Consider the following 22188-nt stretch of genomic DNA (forward strand, 5'->3'; position numbering starts at 1 on the left):
GCAGCCTTTTATAAGACCACTCAGTGATGCCATCTAATGTTGATACATGGACAACATCCTGTTAACCCTTTACTCTCCTGAGATTATACATATTATTACAGAAGTGAAGGCCAAGACGCCTGCCCCCACTCCCGTATGCAGCTCTGGCAGGTCTGACACCCCAAACATGGCATCTGGGGGACCTGGCTCCAATCCCATATGCAGAACCTCGGACACGGTGATGAAAGACGACCCCCAATATTTCTCCAACTTCGGGGATGACCAGAACATGTGGACATGATTGACTGGGCCACTCCTACACCGCTCGCAACTATCCTCCACCCCCTCAAACAGCCTCGCCTTTGTTAAGTGTACCCTATACACCACTTTTAGCTACATCAACCCCAGCCTCGTACGCGAGGTTGAGGCATTGACCCTTTGCAGCATTTCGCACCATAATTCTCCTTTCAGCTCCACCCCCGGCTCATCCTCATATTTAGCCTTAATCCCTTCCATAGACTCCTCGTCCTCCTCCATAATCCTACTATAGATTGCTGAAATGACTCCACTCTCCAACCCCCGCCCCCCCCCTCCCCCCACCAATAGCACCTCCTCCAACAATGAGGAGAACGGTGCCACCAGAAAACCCGGAGAAGCCTTCCTTGCGAAATTCCACACCTGCATATAACTAAAGCCATCCTCACACACTCCCACCCCTCCACCTGAAGACGACACATCAAAATACTCACTCTTCCCTATTTTCAATTTATATCCTGAAAATGCCCTAAATTTCCCTTGCAACCCCTTTATGTCCCTCACTGATGAGCTTGGGTCCAAAATGTACAACAGCAAATCATCTGCGTACTGAGACATCCTCACCCCTTCTCACTATCGCTTCTTAATCCAGAACCCTAACGCAATCGCCAAGGGTTCAATCGCCAAAGCGAACAAGAGGGGAGACATGGCGCACCCCTGCCTCTTTCCCCGGAATAGCGGAACGTACTCCCACTGCGTTTCATTCAACCGCACACAAGCTGTTGAATCCTGTATAACAATTCACAAACTTAGACCCAATCCCAAACTTCCCCAGTATCGCAAACAAATAATTCCAGTGTCAAATGCTTTCTCCGCATCTAACGCCACCAGCACCACTGACCCCCTCCCCTCTGCTGTAGAAAGCATCACATTCAGCAGCTGTCGTTCAACGTCAGCTGTCTGCCCTTAACAAACCCACCTGATCCTCCCCCACCACCTTCGGGAGACACTCCTCCAGCCTCACTGCCAACACCTTCGCCAATATCTTGGCATCCACTTTCAGTAGAAAAACTGGTCTATACTCCACTGGATCCTTCTCCTTTTTAAGTAACAATGAAATGGATGCCTGGCTCATTGTCTCCAGCAACCCTTCTTTTACCACCATATCCTCAAACATTTTCACCATCAGCGGCACCAACCTATCCTTAAACTTCTTATAAAACTCCGCCAGGAATTCAATCCCGGCCCTGGGTCACTGTCCACGTGGAGTTTGCACATTCTCCCTGTGCCTGCATGGGTCTCACCCAAAAAGATGTTCAGGGTAGGTGAATTGGCCACACTAAATTGCCTCTTAATTGGAAAAAAGAATTGGATATTCAGAATTTATTTCGAAAAAAAGAACTCAACTGGGAACCCATCTTGCCCCGATGCCTTGCCTGACTGCATCTTCCCTATTGCTGCCTTCACTTCCTCCAACCCCAATGGCTACTCTAACTCGGCCCTCTCCCACCTCCGGCCAGTCCAGTCGCTCCAGAAACTCCCTCATCTCTGACTCATCCTATGGCGGGTCCTCAAACACCCTATTCAGCTGCTCCGGAGCCATCACCACCTCTCCCGTTCCATCCCTAATCTGCATGATCTCCCACACCACTGCCTGCCGACGGAGCTGACCCACCAGCAATTGACTGGCCTTCTCACCATACTCATACACAACCTCCACCCTCGCCTGAACTGTCGAAACCCCTCCCTGTAGACAGAAGATCAAACTCCGTCTGCAACTCCTCCCTTCTCACCAATAGCCCTGATCCGGATCGTCCACATATCTTTGATCCACCTCCAAAATCTCCTCCATCAGCTGCTTACACTCCTCCTATGCCTCCTTATTTACCTTTGCCTTGAATGCGATGACCTCCCCCCTACTACCACCTTCAATGCCTTCCAAACCATTGATAACAAGACTTCCCACTTTCGGTTGAACTCCACATACTCCTCCATCACCTTCCCCACCTTGATGCAAAAATTTGGGTCTGCCAACAAGCCCACATCCAGCCTTCACATCGGCCTCTGGACTGGACCCTTCTCTAAGACCACATCCACCCAGTGCAGCGCACAATCCGATATCATGATTGCCGAATATTCTGCCTTCTTTACTTCGGTCAGCAGCTACTTCCCTATCAAAAAAAGTTGATCCTTGAGTTCACCTTATGTACCGGTGAGAAGAACGAATACTCCCTATCCTGTGGTTGCAAAAACCTCCAGGGATCTACCCGTCCCATCTCCTTCATAAACCCAGCTAACACCTTTGCCACCCCCCACCCTGAATCCTCCGTTCCTGTACCATATTCTAATCCAGCCCCCAGTAACAACTGGTGAGTATCCAGGTCCTGTATGGCTGCCATCTTCCTTACAAACCCAGCGTTGTCTCAGTTTGGGGCATACACGCTGACCAACACCACTGACCTCCCCTCCAATGCACCTGTCACTGTCACGTACCTGCCCCCGGTCCGCCATCACCGCCTCCGTCTGGAACCTCACCTGTTTACCCACCAGTATCGCCACCACCGCGCCCCAGTCTTGAAGCCTGAATGGAATACCTGGCTCACCCAGCCCTTCCTCAGCCACATCTGGTCCTTTACACTCAGATGGGTCTCCTCTAACAGCACCACGCCCGCTTTCAGGCCCTTTAAATGCTCTCTTCACCGGTACCCCCAACCCTTATATGTTCCATGTCAATGTCACCACTCTGACCGGGGGGGGTCTCTCACCCTCCGCCCTTCCTACCCGCCATAACCATCAATCCAGGTCCCTGCTCACAGCCAGGACCCAGTCCCCGCCCTAGTTACTGTCATCTCCTCCTTCCCAGCAACACCTATGCTACTTCCTCTTGAAAACACCTCACTCAGTATTGTCCCCATCCCCCCATGATACAAACCTCCCCGGCTCATCGAACATGCCCATACAAGTCCAATGGCCAAGACCCCTCCCTCCACAATCCTCCCATTCACTAGCCAAAAATACATTTGCTAGCACGGCAGCCCCTTGCCAGAGCCCCGTCCCCTACATCGAAAATGAAACCACACCGCCCGCAATGCCCCCCACACTCCTCCAAACTCCCCATACCCTATATCGTAACAAGACCCCAACAATCCCAACAACCCTGAGTCCCAAACCTCCCTGACCCAAACCCCCATTACATCAAAAAACAGTTATCCAGAACACCCATTCAAGAAAAAGAACCCAAGAAAAGAGAAACAAAGAAAAACTCAGACAAAAACATTCAAATGTCCACATTCAGTCCAGTCTCAGGCCTTCTGCTTTCACAAATGCCCCCGCCTCCACCACCATCTCAAAGTAATAGTCTCGGCTATTGTGCGTAACCCCGCAGCTTCGCTAGGTAGACCACACCAAACCGCAAGTTGCGCTTGTACTACGCCACTGTGGCCCGCCCAAAGGCTGCCCGCCACCTTGCCATTTCTGTTGTCAAGACCTGGTATATGTCTATACCCTTGTCTTCCCACGCTACCTCGTGCGTCTGCTTCACCCATCTCAGTACTTTCTCCTTCACCTGGAATTTATAGAAACATATAATCACTGCCCTCGATGGTTTAGTCATCCTTGATGTTGGCTGGAGAGACTGGTAGGCCTTGTCTAATTCATACTGGGAGGGAACCTCCCCCTCCCCCATTAACTTCACTAGCATACCAGTGGCGTATTCTGTAGGCTCCGGGTCCTCTACCCCTTAAGGAACACCCACAATCCTCAGGTTATGTCTTCGTGACCTGTTCTCCAGATCGTCTGCCTTGGCCTCAGCCCTGTGTTTATCTGTATAACCCTCCGCAACTCCTTATCCACCAAGGTGACCTGGTCACTGTGTCGTGACAGGGCCTCCCCCATTCCTGTCATTTTCTCCCCCTGCTCCCCCACCGCTGTTGACATTCTCACCAACTCTTCTCTCACCGGGGTAAGGGTCTTATCCACCCATGGCTCAAGTGAAGCCATCATCGCCATCTGATGCTTTTTGAAATGCTTCAAAAACAGCTGTTTGAAACCAGTCTTCACCTCCGCCATCTTCTCCACCTTGATGGGTGTGGCCCCACCCAGCGGTCTTTCTCTCGCTATCGTTCCTCCCGCTACACCCCTCACCACACTCGATGATGGACTTTCGCTCACTGCCTTCTTCCTTGGGTTCTTCTTTCTGGTTTTCGACATTCTATGAATGCCCCAAACCTTCCCACTGCTCCTCACGGACAAATCTCCCAAAAACTGGGCTAAAAGGGCCAAGAAAGACTGCTCTGGCAGGAGCCACCAAACATCCGACCTCCACCTACATGCCACACCCAGAAGTATTTTGGCTTTTGTAATACAAATGGTTTGTATCAATTAAAGTTCTGCCGAAAAATTTGGCGGCAACATTCCAAAGACCAGTCAACAAGGTCATTTCTGGATGAAATAATTGTCCAATGCACGTAGGCGATCTGGTGTTGTTCAGTCTTACGTGGAAGCAGCATTTGGAACACGTAACGGAATTGTTTGATCGACGACAGGGGGCTTCATCAACAGAAGTATTCAACCATCGAGAAGGAGACTTGGCATTTGCATTGCTACATTTTGACATTTATCTTGCGAACAATTCATCTGAGACAATTGTTTATACAGACCATAATCCATTGAAGTTTCTGGAGAAGTTTAAAGATCATAATTTAAGACTGTTTAGATAGAGTTTATTGCTGAAAGCATTTAACTTGAAAGTTATACATGGAGCAAGAAGAGAAAATGTGATTGCAGATGCTTTATCATGACTTTGTGATATAGGACGAATGGAACGTTCAAAGTTGGGAAAGAAAGACTAAACTACTGCTTAAATCCGCATGCGTAAATATGACTAATTATGTATCTTATAGTGTAATAGTAGTATTTAAAGTCAAAAGGCTTTCGAAAATGAAACAATCTTTCATATTGCTTGTTTCTGTTTCTTAAAGAGGGTGTGTGATGAATGTGGGTAATTGCGCATCTTCTCTACTGTTGTAGCACTATACTCCATGGGCGCGATTCTCCACTCCCCAGGCCGGGTGGGAGAATCGCGGGAGGGCCGCTCTGGCACCCCCTGCGATTCTCCCACCCCCCCCCAAAATGGTGTGTCGCATTTTGCGACACGCCGCTCGGAAAATCGCGGGTCACTGTTTTTCACGGCGACCCGCGATTCTCCGGCCCGGATGGGCCGAGCGGCCTGCCGTTCCCGACCTGTTCACGCCGGCGGCAACCACACCTGGTCGCTGCCGGCGTGAACATATCGTGAAAGGTGAGTTTGGGGCCTGTGGGGGGCGGAGAGGGTATTGAGCACCACGGCCGTGCTCAGGAGGGGACTGGCCCGTGATGGGTGCCCACCAATCGTCGGGCCAGCGTCTCCAAGAGACGCACTCTTTCCCCTCCGCCGCCCCGCAAGATCAAGCCACCACGTCTTGCCGGGCAGCGGAGGGGAAGACGGCAACCGTGCATGCGCGGGTTGGCGCCGGCCAAACTGAGCATGAGCTGACGTCATTAGGCGCCACCGGCCGCGTCATTCTCGGCGCGCCGGGTTCTCCTCAACGCCGCTCCTAGCCCCCCGGGGGGGAGAATAGGGGGCGAGGAGTGGCCTCCAACGCCGTTGTGAAACACTCCGGGTTTCACGACGGCGTCGGCCGTTGCGGAGAATTCCGCCCCATATACTTCACCTGATATATATGTCTATGTATTTACATTGTGTAGTTATCGTATGTCCTATGTTTCTCATGTATGGAATGATCTGCCTGGACTATATGCAGAACAATACTTTTCACTGTACCTCAGTACACGTGACGATAAATCAAAATTAATAAATCTAAATTTAATCTAATTGTCATATTATATTTTACATTTTGCTGCAGTAAGGTTATTAAAACACCCTTGGTTCAAAAGGGACAGGCAGGATGTCTGCTAAAACTGTGACTAAGGGATAGTAAAAGATGAGGTAATCATTAATTTTAACATTTACTTGTTTACAGAGAAATGGCTAATGGAACATTGTTTTGATTGCTGGAAGTTCCCTGGGTGTAGATAATTTGAGGATTGTGTTTAGTCCTAGCTAAGCAGGTCATGGTACATCTTAGTAGGATACAGATGATGTAATTAATGGCAGGAGCCAGGTCTGTCTGGAAAATATATAGTGGCAGTTATTGATAGTGCCTTAAAGTTTTTCCTTTTTAAGAACTGTTTAAATGTTAATTGTAAAGCTATTTCTTTGATGCTAATATGGTTGATTCTGTATTAAAATTAATATTCATTTTGACATAAAAGATAACTATTGGTCAGACACATCGTGTTGGATTCTCCGCCGGCAGCATGCTCCGTTTTGCCGGCAGCCCGGTGGTTTCCCGATGGCGTGGGGCTGCCCCACAATGGGAAACCCCATTGACTGGCTGGAGTAACGGAGCATCCTGCCGGCGGGGTGAAACGGAAATGTGGCGCGGCGGGGTGGAGAATCCAGACCATCACTCTTGGGATGAAGTATTCTTTCCTCACAGTTCTACAAATTGAAAATTGTTTGGGACTTCTTGTCCAGTATCCAAGCAAAAACTGTGGTCTGGTCCGATATCCTAACAACTGCACTTGTATTATGAACTGACTTTACATCACTTACATCAGTAAATGTAGCGTTTAAAATATTACTGGACTCAAGAACGGGAGTGGGGAGTGATCTATTGGGGGTAGCAATGTGTGTTTGTGAAGGGGGAGGGGGAACTGCCATCATGAACTAAGGTAAAGGATCCCTGATCAGAGGAGGGGTACATGGGGACATTCCAAGTTCCGTCATCTCCATCAGCTGTTGCTGAAAACCTGGAGCAGAGAAGAAATTCCTGTCAATCTCAGGGACGCCATCATTGCCATCATCTTCAAGAAAGGAGACAAAGTGGACTGGGGGAACTACCAAGAAATCATCCTATTCTCCATCACCAGAAAGATCATTGTCCCTGAATCCTCTTCAGCCACCTTCTCCCAGTCTCTGAAGAAATCCTTTCCGAAACTCTGTGTGGCTTTCGACCAGACGGTGGAACAGCGGACATGATTTCCATGCTCAGCAACTTCAATAGAAATGCCAAGGGCATCATCAACCACTCTACATGGCCTTCATCAGTCTGACCAAGGCTTTTGACTCAGTCAATCGGGACGTGCTATAGAAGACCCTGTCAAAGGTGGGTTGTCCAGAGAAACTCATCAACATCATCTGACTCTTCCATGACAGTACACAACAGTCTTCACCGATGAAAATAAGACAGAAAACTTCGAGGTCAAGACTGGAGTCAAGCAAGGATGTGCCATCGTACCCCCCACTTTTCTCCATCTCCATCGCCACCGTCCTTTACCTCATCAAGAACAAGCTACCCAGTGGAGTGTACATCGTCTGCAGGATGGACATTAAACTTTTCAATTTTAACCGTTTAAAATCGAAGAAGGAAACAACACTGACATTGCTTGTGAAACTTCAATATGCGGATGACATCAACGTATCCACTCTCGCAAAAGAGAGGGCTTGATTCAACTAAATGGGAACAAAGTCCCGGCACTCGCAGCAGAGAGAAATACATGGCTATACAATACGACTTGTGTTGTATAAGGGGCCTCAGCGGGGAACGCTGATAGTGAAGGGCACAATTCTTTGGGCAACCCGCCGGCAAGAGGAGGCCTGGAAAAGGGGCCTCAGAAAGGATTACGAGCGATCCAGACTTCAAGGACTGACTCCACCTCCAGAAGCACCTGCCAAGTGTGCAGTCGAAGATCGGCCATGCAAAAACCCACAGAGCCCATGACCAGTAACACAGAGTTTCTTAGGTGGTTAATCATACTCGTTAGTGAGTCATTGCCAAAAATATGGGGATAAAGAAAGAATGTGTACATTTGGAAATGTTTGCACTGTAGCAGAGCGAGAGAGAGAGAAAGTGTGCAGTAATAAACTGGGAGTCCCAGTGATCTGGGAAGGAAGGTGCCTCAAAGTAGGGTAAGCCTGCCTCCACGAACAGAGGACTGGGAGGGAAAAGGTGCCCTAGGGAAGGTAGTTAGGGGACAACCTTTTAACAATTGGTGCCTTGTGCATCATTGATGGACTGATGTTCCTGTTTAAAAGTACCATTTTATTTCACAGGTTAACTGAAAGCTATAATGATTTTAAAGGTAACATCAATATCTCTTTCTGTTTTAAGGACACGAAATCAATGGGGCTCTCGATACATCCAACATTGATACAAGTATTCTGGAGGAATACATCAGTAAGGAAGACTCCACAGACATGTAAGTCCACCCAGTGACCTTATGACATGACATGAATGGATCGGTACCATAACTGGCAATGCACTTATAAGCTAAGTCATCAGGTGTTTTTAATGTTGTGTTAACCATGGCCTGACCCCCATTGACCAGAAAACTGGTTGACAAACAGGAAACAACGAGTAGGAATAAACAGATCTTTTTCCAAGTGGCAGGCAGTGACCGGTGGGGGGTCGCAGGGATCAGTGCTAGGACTCCAGCTATTCACAATTTATATTAATGATTTAGATGAGGGAGCTAAATGTATCTCCAAATTTGCAGATGACACAAAGCTGTCAAGATGATGCAAGAATACTTCAGTATGATTTGGACACATTGAGTGTCTGGACAAAAGCATGACAGGTGCAATATATTGTGGATAAATGTGAGGTTATACACCTCGGTGGCAAAAGCAGGAAGGAAGATTATTATATGAATGGCTATAGATTGAGAGAGGGGAATGTACTATGTGACCTGGGTGTACTTGTACACCAGTCACTGAAAGTAAGCATACAGGTGCAGCAAGTGGTGAAGAAGGCAAATGGTATGTTGGCCTTCATAATGAGGGGATTCGAGTACAGGGTCAGGGGTGTCTTGTTGCAAGTATACAGGGTCTTGATGAGACCACACCTGGAATATTGTGTGCAGTTGCTATAGAGGGAGTGCAGCGATTTCTGGGATGGTGCCATTGACGTATGATTGAATCGATTAGGATTGTATTCGCTGAAGTTCAGAAGAATGAGGGGGGATCTCATTGAAACCTATAAAATTCTAACAGGATTAGACAGGGTAGATGCAGGAAGGATGTTCCCGATGGCGGGAGAGTTCAGGGGTCCCAGTCTCCGGATACATTTAGAACTGAGATGCGGAGAAATCTCTTCACCCAGAGAGTGGTGAGCCTGTGGCATTCGCTACCACAGAATGCAGTTGAGGCCAAAATATTGCATGTTTTCAATAAAGAGTAAGATATAACTCTTGGGTCTAAAGGAATCAAAGGAAATGGGGGGGAAAGTGAGAACACAGGTTACTGAGACTGAAGATGAAAATTCCTTCTTTGGAGACAGGTTTCACCATGCACAATTTACAGTAATGTACTTTTATAACTCTGCAGCTTACAAGGGGTCAGCACTGTACAAATCAACCTACTGTTCCAGTGCTCAGTAATTTTTTATTTAAAAAAAGGGGGCATCACAGTGATTAGCACTTCTGCCTCAGAGCGCCAGGGGCCCTGTTCAATTCCAACCTTGTGTGAATATATTTCTATGTAAAGACCTGGCCTTAAAGCTGTTGCACTACCTCGTATTAAAATGACTATAAGTCAATGAGCAACTTTACTAAACATCATTAAGACAATGACCAGTCCTATTATTTTTCTAATAGTCAATTCAATTCACAATACAAAAGGTTTAATTAAAAAATCCTCTTGGACGTGGTAGCATCTGAAATGGGAAACCTTCAAATAGAGCTGGAATGTAAAGAGACATTTTTCATACAGATAGAGTGGCGCTCTGTCCATTTGAAACTTTGAAATTTGCTTCTCAGGCCTGTATCCAGAAGTCCCATCTCCAAAAGCCATTTTATAGGGTGGGGCTGAAGGGTTGGAAATAGGGTGGATAAACTTTGTACATCCATGGTTTACATTGTAAACTATTAAATTGTAGCTGCAACAGTCTTATCTGATTGAAGGTGGGAATATGAAATACAACATGTGCACATTACACTTCATAGGTCAGGTCGAAACTTATTGGAGTTCATGGGGGTGGGGGGTGGGTGCTATTTTGGACACGGTGACCTGATGGTTATGGTACCGGGACAGTTTCAGAGAGATGAGGGGCCCCTTGAGAAATGTAGAGTGCACTTTGGAGAGTGAAGGTGCCCTCTGGGATTGTTAAACGTGGACATGCTTAAAAGGTGGATAAACTCACTGGAACTGTCAAGCCCATTGGAACTGTCAAGGAAGCTGTTAAAAATCAGCTGTGAAGGCATTTAAATCTCTTGCCTTTTAAATATCTAAAAAAAACATTGCTTGTTGTACTGAAAAAAATTCTGTGCCTGAGGAATTCCATTACATGATTAGTGCTACAAGACTGATTTCATAACCTAAGAGGTGTCTGTCCTGGTAATATCCCTTTGCATAACAGACTTCATGGCAACTCACTGTTTGCCTATAGAATGTTTTACCCAAGGGTTTAGGGATGCTCTTCCCCATTGCCATCGAGTCTGCGCCTCTTGGCTGTCACCAGAGTTACTCATCTGTTCCCGTCGCTGGCAATGGGATTTCCCATTGAACTTACTGCATGCTGCCGGGAAACCTACAGTGGGGGTTCGCAGTTGGTGGGAAGTTCCTGCGGGCGAGGATGGCCGAAAATCCCCCTCACATAGTTTTGAAAATACATATATAAAAGCTGAGTATTTGCAAAAATTAAGTTCGATTTTTGTATGTTTTATCAGCTAATGTAGCATAGTGCAAGCTTCAAAAAATTAACATTGTACAAACTCTCTTTGCATCTGTTTGAAAATTTACAATGCAAAAGGAGTCCATTCGGCCCATCGAATCTACACCGGCCCCTGAAAGAGCACCCTATCTAAGCCCACACCTCCACCCCATCCCCGTAACCCAGCAGCCCCACCTAACTTTTGGACACTACGGGGCAAATTAGCGTAACCAATCCACCTAACCTGCCTGCACATCTTTGGACTGTGGGAGGAAGCCGGAGCATCCGGAGGAAGTCCACGGAGACACGGGGAGAACGTGCAGACTCCAGGCAGACAGTGACCCAAGACAGGAATCGAAATTGGGTCCCTGGCGCTGTGAAGCAACAGTGCTAACCACTGTGCTACTGTGGTGCCCCACGATATCTGTAATGACCTGGGCTTACATGCCAACCAACAGCATTTTAAGATGACAGCATTTCAAACCAGGCGGGAAATTATCAGAGTAGGCAATCTTGACGGAAAGCCTGCTTGCTGGAAGTGCAGATTGAAAATGTTAGCATGATTGTGCCTGAGTTTCTAATAGATGCTCCCAGCAGGTGAAGCATGTGTAGATGTGCATAGTTGGAAAATCACCCATTTATGCCACCGTTTTAGTGATTCATAAGGGAAAAAAAATCACCATTTGCATTGGGACTAGAGATTGTCAATATCAAGCATTCAGATTGGTTAAGCACTGGAGGCTCTCAGTAGCAATCACTTGAACCAGAGATAATGAATGCTGTCAAAACCAACCATTCAAATGTTGTGTTCTCTCATTCTCTGTTGAACACAAACCTGTGGCATAACATTTTCAAGATGAGCTGAAGTTTTCTGTTTTATTTCGCTTGTTCCAAAAGAATCTTAGCAAATAAGGTACCACAATGCAACTTTTTTAAAGGTTTTACTTTCCTGAAAGGACATTTCTGGAAATGGTCAGTTTGGCGGGTTTTACAGGTTGGCATTTAATTATTAATCTGACACATTTAACCTTTAAGCGTGTGGTATCTATCACAAAACTAACTGAATTACTAAAAAGATTAAGACAATGAGAAAACATTGAGAGAATATAATGTACTCTGCTCAAAAAGCAAGCAGCAAAGTAACTCTATAAACCCAAATTTCTGTCATTGGAACATGTACAGTTGTTATGAAATAATGTTCTAAAGCTCCTGTTTTTATCAAGAGTAATGGTGATGTCAAATATCTGCTGTTTTATGGAGATGTGAATAAAGGTTTGACAGCACATTCAGATAGTCATTTACCAGCATTGAAGCTAACTTTCACTGACATTCACTGCAGTATGTGTACAGTTCCCTGTCGGCCTCAGAGAGCATGGTGGGTAAATGTAGTGGGTCACTGACATACAGAGGCCAGTAACTTTATATCTAGTTCAAGCTGATTTAGCTGATCAAGTGAAGATGATAACGAGGATGCTACAATTAGACCGAGAATCCTTGGGCTAGGGCTGGGGAAGGTTAAAGTATGGCCTGCTTTTCTGCTAATATTGGCTACTCAGTAATTCCCACTGGAAACTTGGTGGGTGTTGACTGAGGAGAGGACCAGTTTTATCTGTGAAGTTGTCCATGGTCAAACTGCCTTTCAGTGATCACACTGCTGTCTTCAGCATTTTTTGAATTTATCCAAGGGATGTGGACATTGCTGGCTAGGCCCCATTTATTGCCCATCCCGAATTTCCCTTCAGAAGGTGGTGGTGAACTGCCTTCCATGTTGTGTAGGTACACTCACATTGCTGCTAGGGAGAGAGTTCCAGGATTTTGATCCAGCGACAGTGAAGGAATGGCCATATATTTCCAAGTTAGGATGGTGAGTGACTTGGATGGGAACTTCCAGGTGTGGTGCTCCGATGTATCTGCTACCCTTGCCCTTCTAGATGGTACCAGTCAGAGGTTTGGATGGTGCTGTCTAAGGAGCCTTAGTGAGTTGCTGTAATGCAGCCTACAAATGGTATACACTGCCAATTCACCCAATCCGCACATCTTTGGACTGTGGGAGGAAACCAGAGCACCCGGAGGAAACCCACGCAGACACGGGGAGAATGCGCAGACTCCGCACAGACAGTGACCCAAGCAGGGAATCGAACCTGGGACCCTGGAGCTGTGAAGCAATTGTGCTAACCACGGTGCTACCTTGCTACCCCTAAATAGCAGGTAGAATAACAGGTTGGGCAATGCTAGGCCCCCTGACTGCCTATTCCTTTGTGAAAAAGCCCCTATGGACTCGTGGGGTCCTGCCTACCCAAATAAAAGACAAGATCATCCTATTGACTCCACGTAAAGAAAGATTACAAAAGGAAAGCTGGAAGGCACTGAAATAAAAATAAATAACTTGGTACAATGTTCACTTTGACTGGCTGAAGCCTCCCAGCCAAAGTCAGCGGGTGGTTATCCCATCTCTTCTGGTCCTCCTTCACTGCTCTAACCAGGTCCCCAAAATTTAACTTTGTGAGGCCCAGTCATGGGCCACCTGGACTCCCAGATAGTGGAAGCTAGACCTGGGCAAGCGAAAAGGCAACTTCCTCAGGTTGGCTCCTTCCCTGGGAGATTCACTGAAAAGCATTTGTTTTTATCCTGGTTCTATTTGTACCGCAGGAAAGAGCCAAACCTGTCAACCCAGCTAGTGACAAGGAACATTGTTTGGTATGGAGAAGGTCATGTCTCACCAACTTGATTGAGTTTTTTGAAGAGTTGACAAAGATAATTGATGAGGGAAGGACTGTGTATGTAGTTTATAGGGACTTGAGTAAGGCGTTTGACAAGGTCCCACATGGCAGACTGGTACAAAAGCTAAAATCATATGGGATTTGGTGTGGGCTGGCTAGATATATACAGAACTGGCTTGGTTATAGAAGACAGAAAGTAGCAGTGGGAGGGTGTTTTTCAAAATGGAGATCTGTAGCTAGTGGTGTTCCGCAGGGATCAGTGCTGTTTGTAATATATATAAATGATCTGGAGGACAATGTGGGTGGCCTGATTAGTAAGTTTGTGGATGACACGAAGATTGGCAGAGTTGTCGATGATTGTCAGAGGATACAACAGTATGGATAGATTGGAGACTTGGGCACAGATTACTATAAATAGAGTTTAATCCGGGCAAATTCAAGATGATGGAGGATCAAATCTAGGTATGAATTATACTGTAAATGGCAGAACCCTTAGGAACATTAACATACCGAGGGATCTGGGCGAGCAGGTCCACAGTTCCCTAAAAGTGGCAACACAGGTGGCCAAGGTGATGAAGAAGGCATATGGCATACTTGCCTCCTTTTTTAAAATAATCTTTATTGTCACACATCAGCTTACATCAACACTGCAATGAAGTTACTGTGAAAAGCCCCTAGTCGCCACATTCCTGCTCTTGTTCGGTACACAGAGGGAGAATTCAGAATATCCAATACACCTAACGGCACAACTTTCGGGACTTGTGGGAAGAAACTGGCGCACCCTGAGGAAACCCACACAGACACGGGGAGAATGTGCGCACTCCGCACAGACAGTGATCCAAGCCGGGACTCGAACCTGGGACCCTGGATATGTGAAGCAACAGTGCTACCCACTGTGCTACTTTGCCGCCCACGCTGGGGCGTTGAGTAAAGGACTTGGAAAACCATGCTGCAACTATATAAAACCTTGGCTCAGCCACATTTGGAGGATTGCGTGCAGTTCTGGTCACTACATTACCAGAAGGACGTGGAAGTTTTGGAAAGAGTGCAAAGAAGATTCACCAGGATGTTGCCTGGTGTCGAGGGTGTTAGCTACGAGGAGAGGTTGAATGAACTAGAATTATTTTCATTGGAAAAACGGAGGCTGAGGGGCGATCTGATAGAAGTCTACAAAATTATGAGAGACATAGACAGGGTGGATAGTCAGAGGCATTTTCCAATGGTGGAAGTGTCTGTTACAAGGGAGCACAGGTTCAAGGTGAGAGGAGGAAAGTTTAAGGGAGGTGTGCAGTGTATGTTTTTCACACAATGAGTGGTGGGTGCCTGGAACACATTGCCAGAGAATGTCGTGGGAGTAGGCACATTAGCAACAGGCCCCTCGATGAGTACATGAGTAGGGAGGAAATAGAAGGATATGGACCGAGTAAGGGGAGAAGGGTTCTTTTAGTTAGGACATTATGATCGGCACAGACTTGTAGGGCCGAAGGGCCTGTTCCTGTGCTGTACTTTTCTTTGTTATTTGTCTTTCCTGACAGGGATTGCAGTAGTGGGAATAGGCTTACAATATTACTCCCAATTTTCTGACTCACAGTCATTGCCAGTATGGCTCTGTGCGGGTTTTACCGGCCGCGTTGCACCCGAACAGGAGCATGGTGTGGCCGGTAGATGTCGAGAAAGGCCTCCCACTGGATTTCCAACAGCCAATACACCTTGCAAGATACACCCAGGTATCACGGAATGCCCCACAATGGGCAGAAACAAGCTTCGCACACGTAAGCAGATTTGAAACCTGCTTAGGCATGCTAACCCGGGATCTAGCGGGCTCCCGGCATTAATCAACATTCCCAGGGAGACCCCAGCTGGGCGCCGTTAGTACTGAGCCACACAACCATGGGGTCTCCTGGGCCATCGGAGGCCCCTGGGTGGTCAGGGATATGTGGCCCCCTGGCCCTCCCCTTTGAACACGGGCTCCTTGGTACTGTCAAGATGCCCCAGTGACAGTGCAAAGTTAGCAGGAGTGGTGGCAAGTCCATGGTGCCCAGGTGCCAGTGTGTTACTGCCAAGGGTCACGGCCTGAGGGAGGCCTTGCCCATGAAAGGAGGGTGGACGGGTATGAAGGGTGGGGAGGCAGGGCGTTATGAAGGGCTCTCCACAGCGAGGATGGACATCTTGCCAAGGTCATCCCCACACCCCCACTACTGGCCTTCAAACAACCGCGCAACCTCAAACAAACCATTGTTTGCAGCAAATTACCCAGCCTTCAGAACAGCAACCACAACACCACAAAACCCTGCCAGGGTAATCTCTGCAAGACATGCCAGATCATCGACATGGACACCACCATTACACGGGGAAACACCACCCACCAGGTACGCGGCGCATACTCGTGCGACTCGACCAATGTAGTCTACCTCATACGCTGCAGGAAAGGATGTCCCGAAGCGTGGTACATTGGCGAGACCATGCAGACACTGCGACAACGAATAAACGGGCATCGTGCGACTATCAACAGGCAGGACTGTTCCCTTCCAGTTGGGGAACACTTCAGCAGTCAAGGACATTCAGCCTCTGATCTCCGGGTCAGCATTCTACAAGGAGGCCTTCAGGAGACGCGACAACGCAAAATTGCTGAGCAAAAACTTATAGCTAAGTTCCGCACGCATGAATGCGGACTCAACCGGGATCTGGGATTCATGTCGCATTACATTCGGCCCCCACCAACAAGCCTGGACTTGCAGAGGCCTACCGACTGAACTGGCTTGGGACAATTCACACCTCTTTAACCTGGAGTTACCTCTCTCTCTGCATCTTTGATGATTTGATTGCCTGCAGGTGCTCGCATTCCGGGCATCTCTGACTGTGTCTATATAAACATTTCTGGAACAAGCCTTTCCATTCACCTGAAGAAGGAGCCGTGCTCCGAAAGCTCGTGTTTGAAACAAACCTGTTGGACTTTAACCTGGTGTTGTAAGACTTCTTACTGACCTTAAGTGGAGAATAGCCAATAACAACATGTTATCAGTGCCTATTTTAATCGGCCAACAAAAATGTCTGTGCCAACTACCAGAGACTGTTCTGCGATTGCTAGTTACTATGGCAATTCTATCAATTTACTAGATAAAGCATTGGTAGCCTAAAGTTAAAAGTACATAGGGGTCATCAGAAGTATATCTTTGTTAAATACAATAGTCATGTTTGTCATTTATCAAAGAAATCTGCTGTAATATATCCCATGATTTCTTTCCCTGCAGCTGTTTTCCAGATCTTCCAGTCTCAGTAAGTTATTCCAATCCCCATGTATCCGGCAGTGCTCCAGTTGGCCATTCTATCCCCAGCGCCATTGTGAACACAGGCCACCTAAACAGTCCTTCCACCAGTGGAGTCAGCCACCTTTGCCATGTAACCAGCAGCTGCATCCCAGCGGCAGCTCGACACAGCGGTCTCGTGCCAAACCCTGGATCTTGTGGCCCAAATCTCAGCAGCCATACGAACTGCAACGGTAACAGTGGAATCCTAACCAAAAGTTATCCCAGCACCCATTGCATGAACAGCAACACAACTGCTATCAAAGTGGAACCAAAACCCGCCTATGCACCCGGGTAGGTGAAATTACTTCACACTTGAATTTATTTGAATGGAAATTCTAATGTTAAACATTTAGACTTACCACAATCCATTGCTTGTTACAGCACAAATCATTCAAAATGCTGATGAAAAATAATTTTTATCTTCTTCTTTTTATAGCAACCAAAAATCCTGCATCCAACATATAGCATCAAATAAAATCTAAAGATAACATGCTTACAATAACGTAAGAGTTGTTCACTGAATTGTCTTTTTGGTCCCTTTTTATTATTGAAGGTCTCAGCCTCTCCTCAGGGCAGTATTTGGCTGAGTATGGCATCAAGGAGCCATAGCAAAACTGAAGTCAATGGAAATCAGGGGTAAAACTCTCTGCTGGCTGGTGTCATACCTGGTGCAAAGGAAGATGATTGTGGTTGTTGGAGGTCCAAACATCTCAGTCCCAGGACATCACTGAAGGAGTTCGTCAGAATAGGGTCTGAGGGTCAACCATCTTTAGCTGCTTCATCAATGACCTTGCTTCCATCAAAAGGTCAGAAGTGGGGATGTTCACTGATGATTACTCAATGTTCAGCAACATTTGTAACTCCTCAGATATTGAATACTCCGCGCCCATATGCAGCAAGGCCTGGACAACATTCAGGCTTGGGCTATAGGTGGCAAGCAAAGTTCACCCCACACAATGCCAGGCAATGGTCATGCCCAACCAATGGCCTAACAATTACTGAATCTCCCACTATCAACATCCTGGGGGGTTAATAATAATAACAATCTTTATTAGTAGGCTTACATTTACACTGCAATGCAGTTACTGTGTCAATCCCCTAGTCACCACATTTCGGTGCCTGTTCGGGTACGCTGAAGGTGAATTCAAAATGTCCAATTCACCGAACAAGCACGTCTTTTGGGACTTGTGGGAGGAAACCAGAGCGCCCAGAGGAAACCCATGCATATGCGGGGAGACCGTGCAGATTCCACACAGACAGTAACCCAAGCCGTGAATCGAACCTGGGACCCTGGCGCTGTGAAGTAACAGTGATGTACCATTGACCAGAAATTGAACTGGACTAGCCATGTAGTGGATATAAGGATAGGTCAGAGGCTGTAAATCTGTGGTAAGTAATTCATCTCTTGACTTCCCAAAGCCTGTCTACCATCTACAAGGCATACGTCAGGAATGTGATGGAATACTCTCTGCTTGCCTGGATGAGTGGACCTCCACCATCACTTAGGAAGCTCAACAACATCCAGGACAAAACAGCCCATTGGCCAAAATCCTGGAAGTGTCTCTCTAACAGCAGTGTGGGTGTACCTACATTACATGGACTGCAAGGGTTCAAGAAGGCTGCTCACTGCCATCTTCTCAAGGGCAATTAGGGATGGGTAATAAATGCTGACCTAGCCAGCGATGCCAAAATGAAAGATTTTTAAAAGTATTCTTTACACAAAGGATAATGAAAATCTAGAATTCCCTGTCTTTGCTGAGTCAACTGAAATCTTCAAGACCAGAATTAGTAGATTTTTGTTAATAATAGTATAACAGGATATGGAACAAAGATGGGTAAATGGATTTGGGGTAGAAATCAGCCATGATCGGATTGAATAGGAGAACATGCGTGAGTGACTGATTGAGTGCAGGTTGTGCAGTCCGAGCGTATGTAGTGCAATTTCTAACAGGTTTGGCCGAGTTGTTTTTCAAAAAATATTTGAAATATAATCTATGACATATTTCAAAAGCTTGTTTTGGGTAAAGTTTATTAGAGTATTTTTAATGACAAATGGACGTAACGCCTGCATTTCATAGAATGGCCGATTAACATTTATTTTTAGTTCCATAAACTACAGAAAATAAATCAAACCTAAAATAAAACCGGGTTTATTCCAGCCTCTTGTCAGAGTTTCAGTGGAAGGCTGTCAGAACCCCACAGACTTTTAGCGTCACTAAGCAGAGAAAGACAGAGGGCTGGATTCTTCCACCCCGCCCGTCGCACAAAGTCCACAGGCGAGACTCCAACAATGGAGAAATCCATTGACCTCGGGCAGGATTCTCGGGTCGCCGGGGAATGTGTGATACAGCGCTTTCTGAAGGCAGGCTGTACCTCAAGGGAAAGTTGTTTAAATGTTGCTGCAATGTAAATTATTGCTCATTGAAGACCCAGACAGAGAGAGAGAGTTGTGCAGCGAAGGATGTGGTGCTGGAGGAACTAGAGGTGCAGGGAGCAGGAGGAGAGATGCCATGGTCCCTCCAGAGACCCTCAAGCTCCACCCTCTGAAGAGAGTTGTCATGCACACTCCCAGGGTAGCGGGCGCACATGTGCATGATTCTGAGGCCATGGTCACACACCATCTAAACATCCAGGAAGTGCAATCCCTTCCCATTAATATAGGGTACTCCCTGATGCCTCGGTGCTCACAGAGCGACATGCGTGGCATCAATCATCCCCTGGACCAGGGGCATCTTGGCAATGGTGGAAAATCCTGTAGCTCGGGCATCTTTGGTGGGCCTGGTCCAGGTTGAAGGTGATATAGTCTGCTGCCCGGGCATACGAAGAATCCATTAGCTCCCAGGTGGATCTATGGGTAGATGACTGCGATATGTCAGACAGGTCCCCACTTGATTCCTGGAATGATCTGATGGATCGGAGTTTAGGGCTGCCATGATCTTGGTGGCCACCGGGACCAGGTGTCCTCCTCCTCCATGGGGACCTGGCAGAAGAGGCGCATTGTGTCTCTGCTGAGAGGCAGTCTCATGCTGTCCGTCAGCTCAGGGAAGGAACAACGGCGCCTGTATATCTTGGGCCATCACTGGCCTTCCCTTCTGGTACGCTCCTCAGCCTGACGGGTGGCCGGGTCTTGTTGCTAATTGTGTTTGTACTTAATTTACTCTGTTTAATCACCTTGCTCTAGAGTCGCCAGGTATCTTTATGATACCACCACAAGGTTCAAGTTCAAGTGCTGATCAATAACTCAATACACCAGTTAGTAAGTTTCAAATCAAAACACATTTATTAAATACACAGTCAATTGCTACTCATGCATAAAACACTACTTACTAGACTATCTCTAACACTAAAAGGCCAATTCATAGCTTTGGAAACTGGCCCACCAGGTATGGGGAACAAATGGCCTTTCATTCGATTCTGAGTCTGCAGGCTTCAAGCTGGTATGGACTGGTAGTTAGGAGCACCTATCTTGTAGCGTGCGTTGACTGAACACTTACTTGGTTGGTGCAGCTGCTAGGCAGGTCTCTCCTTGTTGAGAGTCACGGTCAAGGGTTGTTTCGAGCTGCTGAGAGACCCTGCCAAGAAGGACGAACTGAACTTGGGGACTCTATTTTATAGTCCCCAGGGGCTTCGTGCCCTTTTGGGCAGACCCCGGACTTGGTTCCAATTGATTGGACTAAGTTCTGATCACTTGGATCGATTTCTCCAATACTGGAGCTGATCCCTGATCGCTGGGCGGTTCCTATGTGTCCGTTGGCCTTCCTTTGTCTTGGCTCCTGCTGGCGCCGAGGAGTCTGGTTTGGTCTTGATTACTCTTAATGTTACCAATTGTTCCCGGGGATCGCTCATTAATATGCAGATGGTTTTTGGTTTCGGTTCTGTCTGGGTTTCTGTAAGTCCTAATATACAGGAAACTTTGCACCAGCTTGTTTTCCTGCGCTTGGCCATTTCTCCCTGCATTCTTAGCGGATCTCCATTTTGGACTCGGGAAGTGGCCAACCCAGGTGGCTACAGTCTTCACGGTGTGCAATGCCCCCCTGCACATGGGGTCCTCCTCCGGTGTGCGCTGGTGTTCCTGCCGTCTACAGCGTCTGCCCGCCTTGGCTGACACAAGCACCGCAAGGGCAGTGTTACCAGCAAATATTTTTTTATCTGGAAGGAATGGGAGAAGGAGAGAGACCAACAATCAGTTACCCTCAAATCCCCCAAGCCTCCCCCACCCTTACCATGACTGTCCTGCCTTCTCTTAGGGTGCCAATCAGTGAGCCAGTTGTGCTGGCAAACATTTCTCTGCACACTCACCCCCGGCCACATCAGGAGCCCCTAGGCCCCAGACTCTGCTGGGAACATTAGGGAGGCCGTGCTCAGCTGTCCACACACTTACCCTTTAGCCATGAGAGGATCCTCAGTGGTGATGCCCCACTCTTTAGTGTTTAATTGTTGGCAGCTGCCTCTATGGTACTGATGCTCCTAGAGTACAGGCACGCTACTCAGACATCAACGTTTACTGGACTTGGAATGCACTAATCATCCTCTGAGGCATTGCACCTGTGCCTTCAAGGTGGCACTTGAGAGTGTGAAGTGCTCTCACAACAAACAAGACTAATTCCTCATTTGAAATAGCCTTCTGCTGTGAAGCCTGAGGCTGCTCTCAGTCAAAGGGAGTGAAATTGACTTTCAGGAGAGAAGCTGCAGCAAGGCTCTGTCTTGGGGGAGTTTGGTGGGACTGACAAGCAGCAGCTGAGCTTGCTCCTAAGGGTCTCCACAATATTTACAGATGGCTTGAAGGTCTCACAGATGCAAAGCTCCTCACCACACCCTGGCCCAGCCATGACCCCTGACCTGGAACACTCCAGCCCCCGAACATCCCCAACCCGCTAAATGCCCCCCCCCCCCCCCCGAGCACTGGGTCAGCAGCTCTGGTGGCCTTGAGATGCTTGCCGGTAAATGGAATACACCGCCCGGAGGGTCACCCGCTTTGTTGTGGTCTGCTGAGCCCACAGTAGCATAGTGGTTATCACAATTGCTTCACAGCTGCAGGGTCCCAGGTTCGATTCCCCGCTGGGTCACTGTCTGTGCGGAGTCTGCACGTTCTGCCCGTGTCTGCGTGGGATTCCTCCGGGTGCTCTGGTTTCCTCCCACAGTCCAAAGATGTGCGGGTTGGATGGATTGGCCATG

At 47.4% G+C, this 22188-nt stretch overlaps 1 protein-coding gene across 7 annotated transcripts in view; it reads left to right on the forward strand.

Annotated features, from left to right (window-relative positions):
• myrf (myelin regulatory factor) overlaps window positions 1-22188 on the forward strand; it is a 380450-nt gene that overhangs the window by 201330 nt on the left and 156932 nt on the right. For all 7 annotated transcript variants that reach the window (XM_038807647.1, XM_038807649.1, XM_038807654.1 and 4 more), the window contains exons 3-4: window positions 8448-8535; window positions 16957-17304. In XM_038807647.1, the coding sequence (XP_038663575.1) occupies window positions 8448-8535; window positions 16957-17304 (436 nt within the window). The remainder of the gene's footprint in view (window positions 1-8447; window positions 8536-16956; window positions 17305-22188) is intronic.

The sequence above is a fragment of the Scyliorhinus canicula genome, chromosome 9 (genome assembly GCF_902713615.1).
Source record: "Scyliorhinus canicula chromosome 9, sScyCan1.1, whole genome shotgun sequence".
NCBI lineage: Eukaryota > Metazoa > Chordata > Chondrichthyes > Carcharhiniformes > Scyliorhinidae > Scyliorhinus > Scyliorhinus canicula.